Below are 18922 nucleotides of genomic sequence, written 5' to 3'. Positions count from 1 at the left end.
TGAATCCAGAGATTTAATAACAGTAATATTTAATACATATTATGTAGTCTAATACACCTTGTGTCAAAGTTGATGTAAAATACTGCTTTAAATAATATTAAGTAAATGTAAATAAATATCTTTCTTCTTGATAGCTTTTAAAGCACCTTAATATGTATTTTGCAGAAGCGTTGTGCTTGAGCCAGTCAGCTTTGCTTCACAGAACCCACTGATATTAGTGCATGTTCACTTCCATCAAGCACTCGCACAAAAGCAGATTGTCTCTGCAAACATGTAAGCTATGCAATACAACCTGCTAAACTGTAGCTGGAGTTAATATATGCTACACAAAATATATCCATGAAGCCTTAGCACTGCAGCATACTTAGATCATTGCTAACGTAGCAAATTTAGTGATAAGCAAATGCCTAAGCTTTCTAAACCACAAAAACAATGGAAGATCTGTTTGTTTTACTGCATTGTAGCTTCATCGTGTTAGAGCGGCTTTGTGATTTTCTCTGATATTCATTCTGATTGGGTTTCATACTAATGTTTTTGTTCAGTTTTCAAAGATAAAGTTACGTGTAACTTTTGTTAATTATACAGTATTCAGTGTTTTCTTGGTTGATGTTTCCTAATTTATTAGGCTGATGGAAATAAGATTGTGTCACACAAGAACATCAGTTCTATGTCTGAGTTTTGGATGTAAAGAAAGTACAGGGTTCCCGTTACATTTTGTTGACTCAAGGCATACATTTTTCTGTGCATCAACAACAATACATCCTGAAAAAAATATATATGTATATAAATTATTTTATTTTAGTTCCAATTTCGACATGTGTTGCAGGAAAGAACCATGTATCACTGTGATTCAAGATTGTTGCTGATTCATTTTGCCTTTTAATCTCCATTTTGCTCTGTGCCTCTGTGGATTTATTTACAACATTCACATTTGTATTTTTTATTTTGTTTTATTTATTGCTAATTATTTCAAACAGCTTCATTTTCAAAGTTATTTGAAAATAAAGTTTTAAAATCATTTGCAGTGTTTCGTTTGAGTTCTTTACACACCGTAAATGACTTCTATAAAGGCTTGTTTGGGTTCATGATGTTTGTGCTTCATCTAAACCTGAACAGTTTGGTGCTCCCATAGACAGTAAAAGTAGTGATGTATTGAAGAACCACTGGGTGGCACTAGCGCACTTACAAGAAGTAATTCGATTATTTATTGTAAGTCAATTGTGTTTGGCCCACTTTTTGTAAACGTTAGACTAAATTATAATAGTAACAACATTTTGTATATTGCATAAAAACAGTGTATTGGTAAAAAGTACATAATGAACATATATAAAATGTTACAGTCAGCTGATTCGTAACAGCAGCAAATTGTGCAGATGGGTTTCATGAAATGTTAATGTTGTGGGAATCAAAGCTCAAACTGACAGTGTCTCTGAATTCATTGTTTGGGCTCAGTGTCGAATGACAATGAGATTTGGCCTGTTTTAACATGAATATGCCACAGTAATGCAAATTTGATCTTTAACCATTTCTATGGGGACAGAGGGAACTCATTTTCATTCTTAGTGAATTATCTCTGGTGGAACAAACATATTGTAAAAAAATAAATTAAGTTATGTCCTGACTTGTAGGCTTGATTGGTATAGTGTTGTAAGCCTATACTGTTTTAAGAGCAACAAATGGGAAATGTTATGTTTATTTTAAACCATTCTGACATCACTCAGCAACATTTGTCTGATATAGTTTTTTTTATGATTCATATATGGTACAGTTGATTGTGAATCATAAAAACAACCACAGCTCATCAATGTGATTATTCAAGATTGTCTATTTTTCAGTTATTCAGGAGATGGGTAGGTGTTTTCTGGTCCTTAAGTGACCTTTTTTATTACAAAATCCTCATATTTAGGCGTGCGGGTGGAACACATTTAATAGTTTAAGAATCATCCATTGAAAAACAGCTATTCCAATTATATATACACACACACACACACATGTATTATATTTGGAGTTAGTTCATCAGTTCTGAATTATTCATTATTTTTGTAGCCTATGCGTTATGTATTACATGCGTCTAAATCTCATGAACTGTTAACATTATTTAACATTACTCTTAGAATTTATGACAAAATTATAATTCAGAATCATTTGTTTACTTTTTATGGATGTGTATTTTATGGTTAAAATGTCTATTTGGTGCAAACCATCGTAATTCTTTAGATGTAAATTATTTTGCTCAACTTCAAATTTGTTATAAATCAGCAGATTTTTTACGTTAGCATTGTGATGTATATCTTTCAGACTTTTGTAATTGCAGTGGCTGTGTGTGGATGGATTGCGCTGCTTTGTCTTGAGTTCATCAGGAAACTACACTTCCCATGAACCCTTGCGAGCTATTGCTTCACTAGTTTCGTACTGTTGACTATTCTTACAAATTCCGTCTCATGGACCTTTTTATTATTTAACATCACTCCCGCGCTGCTGAGATGGCGGAATCTGCGTCTTGTCCGGGGTTTCAGCTGGGAAAACCGCGTTACGAGCAGGTAAAGAGTTTGCCGCGATGTTAAAGTGTATCTTTGTATGGGCATCTTTGATGGGCGTTGATAAACAACATATATGTGTAGATACCTTTGCTCTGTTCCAGCACTGTTCTGCCAAAGTCATCCATTTCTCACGCTTTTTTGCATTGTGTCTTTTGCTCGTTGCTTCATCGCATTTTAACTGGCCGATGCAATTGTTCGTGATGAGCGTAACAGAGGTTTTGGTAGCACCGTTATGGCTATATAAGAAACCCCACAGAACATTAGATGCATGCACAGTAGCTTTTCCTTTTCAAATGCAAATAGCAGGAAATGCTTTTTGTTAAGCTGTTGAATACAATTTCAAATGGTCACTTTTATTTTTGCATTGCGTGGAAGTGATTTCGCGGTAGATTGTCAAAGTTCATAATTTTTCTGAAAAGCTGGAAAAGCTGCCTCTCCTCACGGTTTTATTATTATTATTTATTATTATCAAAAATAAAAGTGGTTATACACAGGATGAACTCAGGTATTCAAGTTTAGCAATTTTAAATAGAGCCGCTTTTGCTGAACGAATGCAGATAATTGTCTCATCATCTGTGTTATCAGTGAGATCTCTCGCGCTCGTGTCGGTCAAATGAATGACCATCTATTTAAGTCCTGTTGCCTCCATGGAAACACCAGGTCATCCTGATTAACCCTTTCAGACCCGTACTGTGTTCCAATTTATTTATACTGTGGATTCAGTCATAAATGATAATCAGTCAAGAAATGGTTAATGGGAATGTTCCAATAGGTAGTTCTGATGGTACTGAACAACACTGGATAATCATCCTTGATCTGATTTCAAATTTCAAGAACACTTAAAAAAGTGTGAATACAGAATTATAATAGATTCAGGTATTTGTAATATATGTACATTAATGATAACTTGTAAACAGTAACAATTTTGACATTTTTGATTTTCTGAATACCTAAATTAATTATATATATATATATATATATATATATATATATATATATATATATATATATATATATATATATATATATATATATATATGTGTGTGTGTGTGTGTGTGTGTGTGTATATGTAAGTGTTGCAGTCATATTCAGTACACCTGTTTTGCTTAGGCTATATTGAGGCATACTGTCAATTCCAATATAAATTTACATTTAAAAAAACATTCAGCATAATAATATTATTGCAGTAAATTTCTATTTGAAAAGAACCTTACATTAACATTGTCTTAGAGGGCAGAATGGCGAGGTATGATCTGCCTTCCCTTTGTTAGTCTGCTCATATATACCATATACTTTGCTCGGTGTTTCCATCTGACTATTATGCCATATGCTGCCCAAATAAGTCTGCTTTGGGTCCACAGGGAATACAACCAAACAAAAGATAACTACCCAGCTGACGTGCTGGTCCAAGATATTTCTGAAAATATATGTGCTAACATACTGTCTTTTGCCTGTTGTCTGTCCCTGTCTCTGTCATCACTCTCTGTTGAGGCAGAATCAAAATCCAAATCGGATTGGTTTCATGGCAAAATCCAGCAAAAGAGCACTTGATAAATGCAGACAGTTCTCTTTTTTTATTGCTGCTGTTTTTAGGTGAAATCAATGCATCAGAAGGGTATTTCTTCCTGCTCAATCTCTGCTATCTGTGTTGCATATTCTCTGGGGAGCAGAAACACATGCATAATTAACAAGTCTTCTCCAGCAGACATGCGCTCACATGGCTCTCTGAAACAGCTTTGAAGCAAGTGTCTGTAATCCAGAAATAAGATTATTAGCCAAGCAACATCAGAGTTTCTTGCTCTCTTCGCCATATATTGTAAGGTCAGATTGCTTTCAGCTTTTGTATGCCTTGCCCCTGGATAAATCATTAAGATGCAGCTGATTGAAGCTGCTCTTTTACACTGTTCTTTGCCAAATAAACCCTTGGCATGCTCAACCATCGGGCCTCTGAAACAGTTGGCTCTCAGAAAACCGCTTGTATTGCTGCCTGGGGTTCAGAGACAGGGGGAATGTTAATGTAGGCAGTCGTCGCTTCTTTGAGCACATCCTGCACAACCTGTCAGTGTGTTGTCACTGCAGCCCTAAAATATATCAGTCTAACTCGAATCTAAAATTAGAACAGCTCTTGCCAATTTAAGGTGTACAACAGCAAGTTGTAATCATGTTTTGGTTTGTGCTGTGAGTAGGTTTCCTGTTTTTATCCTTATGTTCTTAGGTTCTGGCTAAGAATGTAAGTTTGTGGAACTGAAGGAATGTTTTTCTTCCTCAGAGCACATTTCTTGGCAGGTTGAGACATTTCATTGATATCATCGATCCTTCCACTTTGTTTGTGACGGAGGTATGGAAATCTTGTCTGTTTAATGTTCAATTAATCAGTGAGTTGCATTGCTGCTTACCCTGTGATGATCTTTTCTTTCTTTTGTATACTGTAATTATTTCACATCTATAAAGAATGAATGCTGATTCTTATCAGCTAATACAAAATTCTGGATGAGTTCTGTATTGTACTTTCGGATTTCTGTGTTGTTTTTATAGAGTCGTTTAAAAGAATGTATCAAACTCCTGGATGATTTTAAGCAAGGGAATCTTCCTCCAGGAATTACAGATCATCAGGTGAATCTCAGACATTTCGATGGATACTTATGTGGTATATGTGGTGAAGAGCTTTATAACCACTTGTGTTCTGTGTTCAGCTCTGGCAGGCTCAGAAGGTGAAGCAGGTCAGTCTTCTGCTCATTGTTCACTGTCACTTTTAAAGGATGGTTGGAATTACAGTCACTGACTCATCTCCTTTCAGGCCATCATTCACCCTGATACCGGTGAAAAAATCTTCATGCCTTTCCGCATGTCAGGTAAGAGCATAGAGAGGGTTAGAAGCATTTAAATTAGCATTTAAGTATGATCTGTTTCTGTTGTTATTTGTTAGTTGTACTGGAATTAAGACTTGAGCAAAATGATATTATAGATGTTATTCCCCTAAACAGTAATTAGTTATGCATGTGTGCAGCAGTTTGGTCATGCCATTAAAATTAATAATAGAATTGCACCATACTAACACTGTTTAAAATTAAAGTGATAAATATTCAAACAAATGCAAATGAGATGAAGAGAGCCACTGAGGTTATTTTTACTCCGATCTGATTTCTGAGTCCTAATTTGTTGTTGCTCTTTCTTTTATCTGGATGCATTTCACAGGCTATGTGCCGTTTGGAACGCCAATCGTAAGTCTTCTGTTTGCTTGTAAAAAAGATCAGGGCGCGAAACAAAGTCCACACAGACAGAGCAAATATGAGAGAAGAAGCCTTACCAATCATTATGCATCCAGTGTTGACTCATCCAAATCTTCTAAGCATGAGAGCTGTTGAAATCTGCATTGTAATAAACCTTTGTTTCTATAGATAGGGTGTTGCTGTATGCCCATTTACTAGATAAATAGTTACCAGAAGTTGGTTTTCTTGCAGGTTGTTGGTCTTCTGCTTCCAAACCAGACTTTGGCCTCTACTGTGTTCTGGCAGGTAAAGGGGCTAAAGCCTAAACACTGCTTCATCAGTATCCCAACAGCAATACGGAATTAGACTAAAGTAGTCCTTAAATTGATTTCCTATATGTTTGACTTTTACAAGGAGCTGACTTCGTAGAAAATCAAATTTATTTTAATTTGACAGCAATCTACCAATAATTCAAGTGACTGTCGTGCTAATTTTGAATTTCTCTTCTACAGTGGCTCAACCAGAGTCACAACGCTTGTGTGAACTACGCCAACCGCAATGCCACAAAGGTACACTTTTGAAATGCTCTTTTAATTCAGGTCAAGTTTTTGAGGTTTAACTCAGAATGCAGATGGTCATTCAGTGATGCGTTTCCTCTTCTTGATTCCATTCGAATGATCATTGTTGTGTCCTGAGGGCCAGACGTCTGTTCTGCATCTGACTGGGGTTCACAACCTCACAGTGGTTTTTTCTTTTTCAATGCACAGCAGTCTGTGGTACATTAACTACACCTGGATGTTGATGCTTGTTCTTCCTCCCAATTTTCCCTTTAGCCAACACCAACCTCAAAGTTTTTTCAGGGATATGTGGGAGCCGTCACCAGCGCTGTGTCTATTGCAGTAAGTCAGTGATCAGTTTTGTGTGAGTGTGATTTATAATGTAAATGAGCTGTGTATAAAATGTATATCTTTAATGTTTGATATGAAAATAATTTTAAAGAATATTTATGTATGATTATAAAATGGTTAGTGTTCTAATATACCACTATAACATCTTACATAATGTTTCACTTGTAATATTCTTTCTTCCTGTAGGTGGGACTGAATGTACTTATCGAGAAATCCAGCAAACTGAACCCTGTCACCAGACTGTTCATACAGAGGTTCATCCCTTTCCCTGCTGTAGGTATGTTCTTACACAGATGCAGTATTTTGCTGGACTCAGCAGTCATACACTCTGCATTACGTGAAGCGCCCCCTGCTGTCAGTATGAAAGCATAACACACAAAATACTCTTCAAAAGTTTGGGATCAGCAATATTTTGTTTTAATCACAGCTGATTTATTTGATCAGTCATACAGCAAAATAGTAATATTGTGAAATATCTTTACAATTTAATTAACAGTTTTCTTTTTTCCTGTTATTATTTTCAGCAGCCATTACTTTGTCACGTGGTCCTTCAGAAGTCATTCTGATTTGATGCTCAAGCAACATTTATTATTATAGGCAATGTTAACTACAGTTGTGCTGCTTGATATTTTAATATAAACCATGATGCATATTTATCCAGGATTATTAGAACACATGTCCTTTATTTAGTTTTATTTTGTATTATTAAAAAACAAGCATCTACAACAACATAAGCATAAAACTGTCAAGGGGGTGGGGTCTATTACTGTGGCTATTTTCTTCCACCTACCCATGTGCTGGAATCTGTGTTGATGAACAAATGACCTTCCTCAGAAACTGGATGTCATGTTTTGTTTAGCATGGATGGTCATCATTAAGATATGTTTATGTTTTACTTCTCAGCCAGTGCGAACATCTGTAACGTGGCTCTGATGAGACACAATGAGCTGTCTGAGGGAATAGATGTGTTAGACAGCAACGGGAATGTGGTGGGATCCTCACGGATAGCTGCCAAACACGTGCGTATGTTAGTTATACAGCTGGGACTCCCCATTTCAATCTCTTGATAGCTTTTTTGCCTAAAATGTGTTTTGATAATGCCGTTTTATTTTTAAAATCAATGCAAAATTGTATTCTTACTAGCCATGTTGCACTGTTATATGATTTTTTTTCAATTTCAGGCACTTATAGAAACAGCTCTAACACGAGTAGCTCTACCTCTGCCAATCTTTGTCCTTCCACCAATCATTATGGCCTTCTTGGAAAAGTATGGAGTTACTTTTTCTTCACTTGCATTTAAATTCATTTCTGAATGGGAATATAATTAATGTAATTAATTCCCTAAATGAGTCTGTTTTTGCTGTCCTCTGCCAGGTTTCCTCTGATGCAGGCCCATCGCAGGATGATGCTGCCTGTGCACAGTCTAGTATGTCTGGCAGTCTTTGGTCTATCCTTGCCGCTGGCTATCAGTCTCTTCCCACAGATGTCAGAGGTACTGCAGCAACACCTGCATCACTTCCCCGATTCCTCTACAGCAAACAATTGCTGCAGCGGCTTTCATTTTGTCTGTCGACCTCTTGCCATTAATCTTTTCATGCGTGTGTGTTCTGAATAAAAAATATTTTAGCAGGGAATTGCTTGCTAATCATTCTTTGCTCCTCACAGATTGAGGCATCTCACCTTGAGCCGGAAATTGCCATGGCAACAGATTGCAAGGTGCTGACTTACAACAAGGGACTGTGATGAAAGACAGAGAAGTTTAATCAGCTGTCGAAGATTGCAGAGGACAGGTGCAAACAGTATCGAGGAGGAGAATGCATTCTGAGCAATAGTAACCAGCTAACCCTTTCCTTTACTGCTGAGCCATTTATCAGTTTTATAGAAACTGTTGTAATAATTACAGTATGTACCGTTTTACTGACAACTATGACAGGGAGGATACAAGGCCTTATATTACATGATTTTGTATGTTAATAAATATACTAATGTTAATCAAACAAGTTATAAATAATAAGAGTAGTTAGGTGCAGATTTATTAAATTACATTATATGGTCATTGACTGCACTTTAATGAAAATATTATTGCAAGTAACTGTTTATTTGCATGTCACACTTAATATTTTCCAAATCCCTGAAAAAAAGTTTATTTCTTGTTGTTTTTATGTGTACTTGTACAGAGTTTTAGTCCTTAAGTATTCACATTTTAACACTATTTATATTGCAATATTGACACACAAATATATGTTTGAAAATTGTAAAAAAAAAAAAAAAAACTAATTGAGACTGTGGTTTATTTAATTCATAGCTTTTAGTCTGGTATTAACATTTAATTATTTGATTGATAACATAATTTTGATGTGTATATTTTATTTTGTTTGTTTTTACCGTTTAAGTTGAATATTTTGAGTAATTATTTTATTTAAAAAACAAAAAGTTGACCAACTTAAGATCAAGACACCATGTACTACCTTTACTCAAGTTAAAAGAGCTTTTAAATAGGACATAATGGATACAAACAGCAGTAAAAACACACTCATCATCCTTTACAAACCATAAATGAACATTTCTCTCATCTCCCTCCTGTTTCTTATTCAACTGTTTGTGTTTCACAACAAACCTCCAGGACAAAGGTTCCAGATTCAGAAAGATGAGCAACATTCTTGTTTTTTCAGCTTCACCTTGTCTTTGAATTTCCATCACATAAACTACATGATGCAATATCTAGCAAAAGTGGATTTTGGACCAGGAGCTTGCATCAACACAAACAGCTTCATATATGAAACCTTCACCAGATTAGAAAGAGAACGTCTGGTTTGAGTGACAGTACCACTGGCTATGAAAAAAAAGGTACACGTATACAGTACACAGTACAAAACAAGCATGGGTCAGACTTGAGCACATGCAACGGGCTAGTCTTTCCTTCCCATTCACTTAAAATTCACATTATATGGCTGAACATATAAAGTTAGACGATATCTTGCATATGCAAGAGCAATGCATTATTAATGCTTTATATATACAGTACAGAACAAAAGTTTGGACACACCTTCTCATTCAAAGAGTTTTCTTTATTTTCATGACTATGAAAATTGTAGATTCACACAGAAGGCATCAAGGGCTATTTGACCAAGAAGGAGAGTGATGGGGTGCCGCGCCAGATGACCTGGCCTCCACAGTCACCGGACCTGAACCCAATCGAGATGGTTTAGGGGTGAGCTGGACCGCAGACAGAAGGCTAAAGGGCCAACAAGTGCTAAGCATCTCGCGGGGAACTCCTTCAAGACTGTTGGAAGACCATTTCAGGTGACCACCTCTTGAAGCTCATCAAGAGAATGCCAAGAGTGTGCAAAGCAGTAATCAAAGCTAAAGGAGGGTACTTTGAAGAAACTAGAATATGACATATTTTCAGTTGTTTCACACTTTTTTGTTATGTATATAATTCCACATGTGTTAATTCATAGTTTTGATGCCTTCAGTGGGAATCTACAATTTTTATAGTCATGAAAATAAAGAAAACTGTTTGAAAGAGAAGGTGTGTCCAAACTATTGGTCTGTTCTATATATATATATATATATATATATATATATATTTATATATATATATATATATATATATAATGATTTTTGACAATCATTTGACATTTGTTATGGCAAACTTATAAATGGGTGCACACAAAACATTTTACCTCAATGTAAGCAACTTCTTAAATGCATAAAAAGTAACAAATAGATTAAACCAAGGCTAATTCCAATCACTGAGATGTAACATGCATGAGAATTGTGAGGATTGTCTGTTTAGATTAGATGTTAATTCCTTTTTATGCTAATCTTTGACCAGTCTTTCCCATCACTAAAACTGGCCTCAGATCAACCTCAAAGTACAACTTCTATGAACACTGTATGGCACTGGGAGTGTGTGAAGGGTGCAAGTGTGGATGAGGATGATGATGATGAATGGGACACTCCACTTGAGTTTGGCCCAGGAGGAGTTCCTTCTCCCTGGATAAACAGGGTCTGCTGATCTGCTGACTGTGAGAATGATAGAGCCTCAGGAAGGACAAAATAGAGTGAGCCAACCACAGAGCTGTTACACACCACAGAGAGATCTGCAAAGAGAGACATGCTTACAATAATGTGTTTCCATGTAAAATATGCATGGGATCTCAAAACGAAATAAAAGTTACTTCAATTTCTCCTTTACCTGTGCACAATTGAGCTCAGAGTAGAACGAGGACGTCTCAACGTCCAGATACAGAGGAACAGACTGAGACTCCGCACAACTGCAGAGACAGAGAGAATCATTCAATACAGCATTATGTAGGCATTTCATTCATCAATGAAATCTAAGTATTCAACAGTATACATTGTATTTTTTGTCTTATTAAATGCTTTTTTTTTTACTTTGGACCATAATCAAGTCTTTAAAAGCTGCTTTGAAACTATATGTATTGTGTGGTGCTGTCAAATGATTAATCGCATCCTAAATAAAAGTTTTTGTTTCCATAATATATGAGTGTGTACTGTGTAGATTTATTATGTATATATAAATACAAACACATGCATGTATGTATGTAAGAAAGACATGTTGTTTATATTTTTAATATGTAAGTATTTTCAAAATACATTCTGAATGTGTATGTATAAATACATTATAAATAAACAGAGTAAACATATAATATATGTAAAATATAAATATATAAAATATATGTAAACATATTATTTATAAAAAAACTTATTATATTGTTATTAATCTTTTGATTCCACTAGTACTGTGAAAAGGGCTTCACAAACAGTTTTCCCATCAGCTATAGATTTAAAGGTTTGTGTACCTGTAGGGTCTGGTGTTGTGGTCCGTAACAGTGTTGCACCAGGACACCAGGCCCAGGGTGAGAGTAACACTGGCCCCTCCAGAGAGGAAGAGCACACACAGACTCAGCAGCAGAGTGAGGAAGGCAGAGAAGAGTGTGCTGCAGAAAAATTATCAATGGATCACGCAGGTGGCAGCATAAATGTTTCCATAAAATAAACAAAAGCGTTTGTGGGTAATTTGTTTAACATAATTAAATATCAATTAAAAGTAGTTAAATAATTGAATTAAATATATATTTAAGATGTATAAATATAAAATGTTATATATATATATATATATATATATATATATATATATATATATTAGGGATGTCAAATTTCGATTATTTCCATGATCGATCGTCGTTTAAATTAACGATCAATTAATCGATTAATCGTTAACCATAATACTGCAAAATGCGTCTATTGCAGGCACACAGTCAGCGGTATGACAGGATGTGCAAAAGCCACACACACACACAAAACGCTTTCTCACTTGAATTAAAGAGGTTTTAGTCTGAATAAAATGCTAGTAGCAGGATTATAAAATGAATAGATGCGATTATGATCATTTGATAAAATGAAGAGAGCGCGCCATACTTTTGAGGTCATTTTACTTTGTTGACAGTTTCCAATCCCACACGGAGAACGCTGAACGCGCATCTTTAAATGGTTTTGTGGTGCTCGTTGTTGTATTTTAAAGCACAATTGCAATGTTTTCAACTGACATTATTGTATAAAATTATCCGAAATGTGGAGCGCGTGTGACTGCGCTGCACATTAAGTGAACTACATCGGCGCTGCTGCACCAAAACACAGTTGCTCACATTAATTTGATCCTGCTGCTGGATTCTGTCCTAGAAAATGTCAGATTTTTAAAAATCCGGCATACAGCGCATTAGATCGTGACAGTGCATGCGTGCAGTCGAGGATGAGCGAGCGCGGATTTGGCTAGATTTATTTGGAGGTTATTGCTCATGTCTCATTCGGCACAAATCGAAATGTTTCCATATTCGCAATGTATTTGAATGTTAAACTATTATTTATAATGTAAACTAGGCTTGTACTTAACACGCATTCGCATATAGACGGAAAAGATGATCCTCTTCATATGAGCAAAAACGTCCTTGGCATAACAGCAGAGAGGACCGGTATACTACGGTCTATTTAAACTGAATGCTCCAGGAATGTGTCGGTCACAGCGCCTATTAATCGCTGTTTTGAATCCAGCAATTATTTATTTAGAAATGATAAGATCTGATTATGACAAGTGTGGTATAAAAGCTTTGTTTATTAGAGGAATAATAGGTTAACTGGAAAATGTTACATCGCGACCATGCTTTTAATCCCCCATAGTCTTCATTTACGCGGCTTTATTCTGGTTTGCCGGTTGGTCACGAATTTCCACAAATTCAGTATATTTAGGCATTGTTTCTTTTCCTAAATCTTCATAGTCTAACCCTCTAATTTCCCAGGTTTATTTTATTATCTTTCGCTTTTAATAACTGTTTTCGCAGCTGTGGTAAAAATGGGAAGGGAAATTAAAGATTTCATGAATTAAGAATTCGTTCGATTTATTAATTTGTTCCCTTATTTCACTTAAATCATGGGTTATTTAGGGAACAGAATTAATGAAACATGGACAATTGCCACATTAATAATTCGTAGGAATGAATTAACAAGTTGTAGGAATGAATAGACTACCTGTCCTGTCACTGTGTCCCGCAGCCCTGCAAAGCGCACGATATAAAACAGTTATCTGATGAAATGATTAGTAACTACATTTCTATTGCATTTAATGTTGAAGAACTTTTATGTTGTTTCTATTTTAGTGTACTTTAAAGTTTAAATCACATTAAAAGCTTAATTTGTACATTGTGAATGAATGATGATGCTTTTATATATCGTCACCGTCACTCACAGCCGCTCGCACGTGTTGAGTGCGCATGAGCCGCACGCAGCCCAACATTGAATCGGTTAACCGACCATCGATAGCCTTAATCGATTGCATCTCTTATCGACAATTAATCGATCATCGATTAATCGTTGACATCCCTAATATATATATATATATATATAAATGCATTTAGCAGTCGCTGTTTGTTTTTTACCAGTATGTGTGTTCCCTGGGAATCGAACCCACAACCATTTGCACTGCTAACGCAATGCTCTACCACTCATCCCCAGGAAAATATATATGTATTATTAATTAAATCATTATTAAATAACTGAATAATATTCTAAAAATGTATATGTATATATTGCAATTAAATTATATCACAATTTAAATATAAAACATATATTTTTAATATACACACATATAAAAAGCATAAGCTGAATATATATAATTTTCAAATTGTTGAATTATATATTTTATTCAGTTTTTACTTATATTAATTTAATGTTGTTGATAAAATATGGCTATACTAGTTAGGTACGTATTTGTACCAACTGTTTAAGTTCAATGTCACATTAGTAAGACTCACTCGTCGTGCCGCCGGTGGAGGTAGAACAGGCTCCTCCAGCCCTGAACAGCGCCGTACAGCACGGTGAACACGCCCACGAATGTGGCGAACTGGCACGCCGCTAACGGACCCCACTGCTGCAGCACCAGATGAGTGACCTCTCGGGACTCTCCCTCGCCCACCGTCAGGTTTTCCGTCCGCCAGAAGCCCTGACTAAACAGCACGCACCTCCCCTTGAAAGCGGATCCGTTAAGAGCGAGCGGCACGACCACCAGGAGTCCCGCGATAACGGAGAGGGCGTGCGCGGCGCAGTGAGCCAGCAGCAGCCGCCGATCCAGCTCCATGCTCCCGAAGATTAGTCTCAGTCGGCTCTAGAGGAGTGTAGACTAATTTACCTGCAGTAATCTCGGCGCTTGTTTTCGACAGTGAAGCTGCACATGTAAGGCATAAGCACGAAATGGAATTTTCCAGCAGCTCAACACAGAAACTGTGTTTGGGACCCCTCCCTCTCTCCCTCCGGCGGGACGCTGCTCGTGACACAACGGACCTCTGACGCACGAGCCTCACGTACGCGCGACGGGACCGGGACGCGACTCTGTTGCTGCAACATAAACTGCATCTTTTATATCAAATATGCTGTAATTTATTTCATTTGATTTAAATATTTAATTGACATTTGATAATAATAAAAAATGTCAGTACACGCGGTTGTTGGCTTTTTCCATGACGAAGGCAGCGCCACACCCATTGAAAGATCCGTTATGATGAAAATGGGTCATCCATCATAATTCATGCATATGTTTCCAAATCAAACGTCAAGCTTGTTGTTGTTACCAATAGAAATTATTAACAGAAAAAGACATTTTACACCCATCAGTTTTAAAAAGAAATAAAGAGAAAAGCTGACATTTGATGCCTCAAATGTGAGGTCCAGTTAAAAACGTATATCGGATTTCTGTTGTTTGGTAAAAAAAATTCCCTTAACAGAAGTTTTAAAATTCTACTCCAACTTTTTTTTCGTTCAAACGGACTCACTTCAAAAATGATAAAAATGTGACAGATTCCCAAAACACAATACATCTACACAATAGATCTATTTTTCTCTGTCATTGAATTCATTTAAGTAGCCCCCTTCTCTTCTTATTTTTTTATATTATATAAATATTTTAAATTGTATACACACATATAATTTTAAATACTTATATCATTTTTATTGAATTTAATACTTCTTTAAATAACTTTAATATATGGATGTGTTTTTCTGTGTTTTTGTTTCCTTGTGTGTTACATGTGAAGTATTTTAATCAGAACTTCATTGACTTTTAAAGATTTAGATCATACATTATGTAAATCGCTCATATGAGTTTGCGTTATTAATATTGTACCGGTAGGAGGTAGTATTGGCAAATGCAACGCTGCAGCCAGAACAACCACGAAGAAGAGTGTCAAAGATTTGTCTCTTTAGCGTCCCAACAATATTTTCTTCATTAAACTGGCTTCTAAGCCGACTGCAAACCCTCTTAAAGCCTTTTAAACGCAATGGACGAAAAGGTAAAAAAAAAAAAAAAAAAAAAAGATTACTTGACTTGACGTGTTGTTTCCTTTTCTAAGTGATAAAATCCAAGCGAGGCTGCGTACTGTGCTGGTGCAGTTCAGATTCATTGATATGCGTATTAGTTTAAAAAAATTAAAACTTTTTATATTATGCAAATTATGTTATATGCACTTAGATTTAATGAGCATGTATGATTTGAGTTATTTATGAGTTAGCTTTAAAACACTCAACTTCACACCTAATGAATGAACATGAAAGTTAGCAGTGTTCTGTTGAGAAAAACATCCTAAAGTGGTTCTGCTGGTGTTAGTTTGTCGCTGCTTATGGTTTTAGATGGGACTAGAGGACTTTTTATACAGATATACACTGGTTTGGCTTGGCCAGGATGGGAGGGAGACCTTTCTGAATCTTCTAAAACCAGCATATAATCAATTGTCAGACTGCTCTCCTGATGCAGATGCTGTGGCTACATATAGGGTTAATAATGCAGTAGTTGAACTCTTATTTTGGTTATGTTTGACAGGTTTTAGGTGCTACTGCTGGGGATGATGGGGCAGAGGCTGGTGAATCGTCATGTTTGAGAGCCACTGGCGGAACATCTGGTTCCCGTTTGGAGTCACAGCTCCAGGAGGCCATTCGGTTAAAGACGGAGGGGAATGCATTCTACCGGGAGAAAAATGTGCGCACTGCTATTGGATGTTATCATCGTGCTTTGCTTATTCTCCGTGGCCTGGACTCTGAGGTGACCTCTGCCCTGCAAGGGTTTGTGCCTCAGGTGCCTAAACTGAGCCGGACGCAGGAGGACCTGCTGAGGAGCACTCAGGTAGACTGCTATAACAATTTAGCAGGTGTGTATACCTTCCAAAAAAGTTACTGTGGCGGTGTGAGGTATTAATGCTTTGGTAATGAAGTGTAATAATTTTGCAAGCACCTTTTTCCAAAGCTAATTTCGTTTATAAGAACAGTTTCTTACTGGGCAGGCTAGGCTAAGTATCATCATTGGTCATGCATTATCATACAATTTGGTTTCAACCATTTCCTATTGGTTTGAAACCTCAGAACCAAATCCTTCCATTTCTGTCCATCTCAGCAAAACAGTTTCCATCTATTTAAAACCTCTAACCATAGCAGTTAATCATATGAGAAATAGAAAACAAAATCATATGAACTTTGTCCTTGATCTCATGATAACCCATAGAAGAAGAAATCTTGCTTTATTAAACATTACCATTCAAAAGTTTGAGGTCTTTGAAAGAAACTTGTATTCATATATCAAAATAATCTATATACTCAGAAGCGACAGTGAAGCGATTTATAATCTTAAAAGATTTCCATTTTAAAGAAATACTGTTCTTTTCAACTTTCTTTGCTTCAAAGATTAATTAGAAAAATGTATGCGAGCATGTAGCTTGCCTTCAAAGAAATAAATTACACTTAGATTTTAATAGTATTTCACAATATCACTGTTGTCACTTTGTTTTGGGGCATATAAAGCCTTTGTGGGCATAAGAGACCTCTTTCAAAAATCTTACTGGTGACAAAGTTTTGAATGGCAGTGTTTGTAACCCTTATCTGGGGAAGCATTCCCCTTTACCTCTTTGTGTGTTTGACAGCATGTCTGCTGCAGCGAGAGCTGGTGGACTATGGTCGTGTGTTAGAGTACAGTCTGAAGGTGCTCCAGTGGAGGTCAGGGGATATTAAGGCCCTCTACAGAGCTGGAGTGTCCTCGTTAGAGCTGGGTGATGCTCAGACTGCTCGACATTACCTCACACAGGCCAGCAGGGGGAAACCTAACGGTAAAAACCTACCACATCCCACCTTTCTTGACTGCTTGATCATTCGCCAACCTCCACCAGGGGTCGCCAGAGCCCTCCTAGGGGTTACCAAGTTGAGTTTGGGGAACTAATCGATTTTGCTGGATTCAGTTTGTCATATAAACGCGGATATCCAGCTGAGAAAAAAATCTAAAGAGCAGTGGGTCGTTGGGTGACTGCATTCTATCAAATATTTTAATTATCTTTGTCCGTGAGGGTGTGAGATATTTGCTTTTGTCCAGCTATTTTTCAGTCTAATGCCATGAGCCAAGTCAAGTTAAAAATAGTTCGAAAACATGTCACAAGACCCCTGCATTCTCTTCTGTTCCTTTAGCTATATTTAAATGCAAAAATGTGTCCTGTGTGAACAGGCATCTGAGCATGGTTAAATGCCACATGAAATAAGTGAAAATCTCAGCATGCTATAAGTGTGCAATTATAATCATATGGGAGTCATATGATCTAACACCGCTTGCTGAAAAAAAGCCAGACACAGGGTTCACATTAAATATTACTGGGCTGCTCATTTGATAAGTTAAATTAATTTTCCACAGTATTACACAGACCTATCTTCAAGTTAGCTTGTCTTATTAAATAAAAAAATGTGTACGTGTTCATATGTTTAAATGTGCGTGTCAAAGCATGACGGAAAAAATCCCCTGAGATAAAGGTTGGGAACTACTGGTAATGCTGCCAGGGATTTTCAGATAGCTTTCACAAGGGAATACAGTATGGAAGCCCATTACATAATGCAGTGTTGTGTTATTACATTTTGTGGTTGCATCCATTTTCTTAAGAGTCAGTAAGAACAAACACCTCTGCTCTGCAGCCTTCGATTGAACTGCTGTTTCACATCTGCGTTCAAAGTTTATGTCAGTTCTTAGATTGGAAATAATGAGGCATTCATATCGCCCTGTTCTCCATTTCTCAGATCCTGATGTAAAGAAACAGCTGCAGCGAGTGGAGGAGAGACTAAGCCAAGACTTTCAGAAAGAGAAGGCACTTTACAAATGCATGTTCAGCAAGCAGAAACCGGGTGAGGAGCAGTTAGCAGATGAGAAGACCCAGAAATTGGCCTGAACAGACAAATACACAACTCGGTTGGATCATAAATCAAGTTAAATGAAGCTTGAGCTGATGTCACCAGGAGGCAAGTTGGATATTTTGCTTCAGGGTATGGATAATTTGCTACATATGGCATTTACTGGTGTTGAAGGTCCCGTAGCAGGACTGGATGCGTGGCTGAAATCTGGTGCAATGTGGCAGCTTGAATGATAATTTTAATGCACTTAAAATGCATTGTACTCTGGTCTTTTATGGCTAATACACTGTCTAGCTGCTTCTGTTTTGCATTCAGTTTCTTCCAGTTGTCTCTGTAATTTTTTTTTTCAGATGAAAGTTCTCATTTTTAAGTCATCCTAATAAATATTTTTGAAAGAAATATTTGCATAATTTATTTGCCATTTGAAACAGAATGCTCAAAAGCCGTTGTTCGATTAATGGATTATGCTAATGTGATTATGGAAATGCTATGAGAGAAGTCAGATCTCATGTAACCCTATTGTACCATAAAACACTTCCCT

The 18922-nt window shown here is 36.6% G+C and overlaps 3 protein-coding genes across 3 annotated transcripts; 2 read left to right on the top strand and 1 right to left on the bottom strand.

Annotated features, from left to right (window-relative positions):
• The first annotated feature begins 2318 nt into the window (after window positions 1-2318).
• Window positions 2319-9778, top strand: sfxn5b (sideroflexin 5b). Its single transcript, XM_026280811.1, has 14 exons — window positions 2319-2540; window positions 4810-4878; window positions 5076-5153; window positions 5234-5260; window positions 5338-5392; window positions 5736-5761; window positions 6002-6055; window positions 6262-6318; window positions 6583-6648; window positions 6844-6934; window positions 7561-7676; window positions 7839-7924; window positions 8032-8149; window positions 8323-9778. Exons 1-14 carry the CDS (start codon window positions 2484-2486, stop codon window positions 8398-8400), a joined length of 978 nt encoding a protein of 325 aa, XP_026136596.1. The 5' UTR covers window positions 2319-2483; the 3' UTR covers window positions 8401-9778.
• Window positions 9779-10365: 587 nt separating this feature from the next.
• Window positions 10366-14590, bottom strand: LOC113114084 (transmembrane protein 179-like). Its single transcript, XM_026280810.1, has 4 exons — window positions 13992-14590; window positions 11487-11624; window positions 10859-10937; window positions 10366-10763 (listed from the first exon to the last, which is right to left on the bottom strand). Exons 1-4 carry the CDS (start codon window positions 14312-14314, stop codon window positions 10545-10547), a joined length of 759 nt encoding a protein of 252 aa, XP_026136595.1. The 5' UTR covers window positions 14315-14590; the 3' UTR covers window positions 10366-10544.
• Window positions 14591-15357: 767 nt separating this feature from the next.
• Window positions 15358-18884, top strand: LOC113114082 (tetratricopeptide repeat protein 9C-like). The gene is made up of 4 exons (XM_026280809.1): window positions 15358-15521; window positions 16049-16373; window positions 17139-17321; window positions 18271-18884. The coding sequence occupies exons 1-4, from the start codon at window positions 15510-15512 to the stop codon at window positions 18417-18419; spliced, it is 669 nt and encodes a 222-aa protein (XP_026136594.1). The 5' UTR covers window positions 15358-15509; the 3' UTR covers window positions 18420-18884.
• Window positions 18885-18922: the final 38 nt, after the last annotated feature.

Source organism: Carassius auratus, chromosome 14 (genome assembly GCF_003368295.1).
Source record: "Carassius auratus strain Wakin chromosome 14, ASM336829v1, whole genome shotgun sequence".
NCBI classification, from domain to species: domain Eukaryota; kingdom Metazoa; phylum Chordata; class Actinopteri; order Cypriniformes; family Cyprinidae; genus Carassius; species Carassius auratus.
The sequence above is the reverse complement of the archived record's forward strand: the minus strand, read 5'-3'. Positions and strand labels throughout refer to the sequence as shown.

Excerpts from the sequence above, each read along its gene's own strand:
- sfxn5b (XM_026280811.1), top strand. The coding sequence starts at position 2,484 with ATGGCGGAATCTGCGTCTTGTCCGGGGTTTCAGCTGGGAAAACCGCGT. Across the intron at positions 6,056-6,261 it reads CCTCTACTGTGTTCTGGCAG|TGGCTCAACCAGAGTCACAA; the intron begins GTAAAGGGGCTA and ends TCTCTTCTACAG. Across the intron at positions 7,677-7,838 it reads CACGGATAGCTGCCAAACAC|GCACTTATAGAAACAGCTCT; the intron begins GTGCGTATGTTA and ends TTTCAATTTCAG.
- LOC113114084 (XM_026280810.1), bottom strand. The coding sequence starts at position 14,314 with ATGGAGCTGGATCGGCGGCTGCTGCTGGCTCACTGCGCCGCGCACGCC. Across the intron at positions 11,625-13,991 it reads CTCCACCGGCGGCACGACGA|CACACTCTTCTCTGCCTTCC; the intron begins GTGAGTCTTACT and ends ATTTTTCTGCAG. Across the intron at positions 10,764-10,858 it reads CTGAGCTCAATTGTGCACAG|ATCTCTCTGTGGTGTGTAAC; the intron begins GTAAAGGAGAAA and ends CTCTCTTTGCAG.
- LOC113114082 (XM_026280809.1), top strand. Across the intron at positions 16,374-17,138 it reads CTGCTATAACAATTTAGCAG|CATGTCTGCTGCAGCGAGAG; the intron begins GTGTGTATACCT and ends TGTGTTTGACAG. Across the intron at positions 17,322-18,270 it reads CAGCAGGGGGAAACCTAACG|ATCCTGATGTAAAGAAACAG; the intron begins GTAAAAACCTAC and ends TCCATTTCTCAG.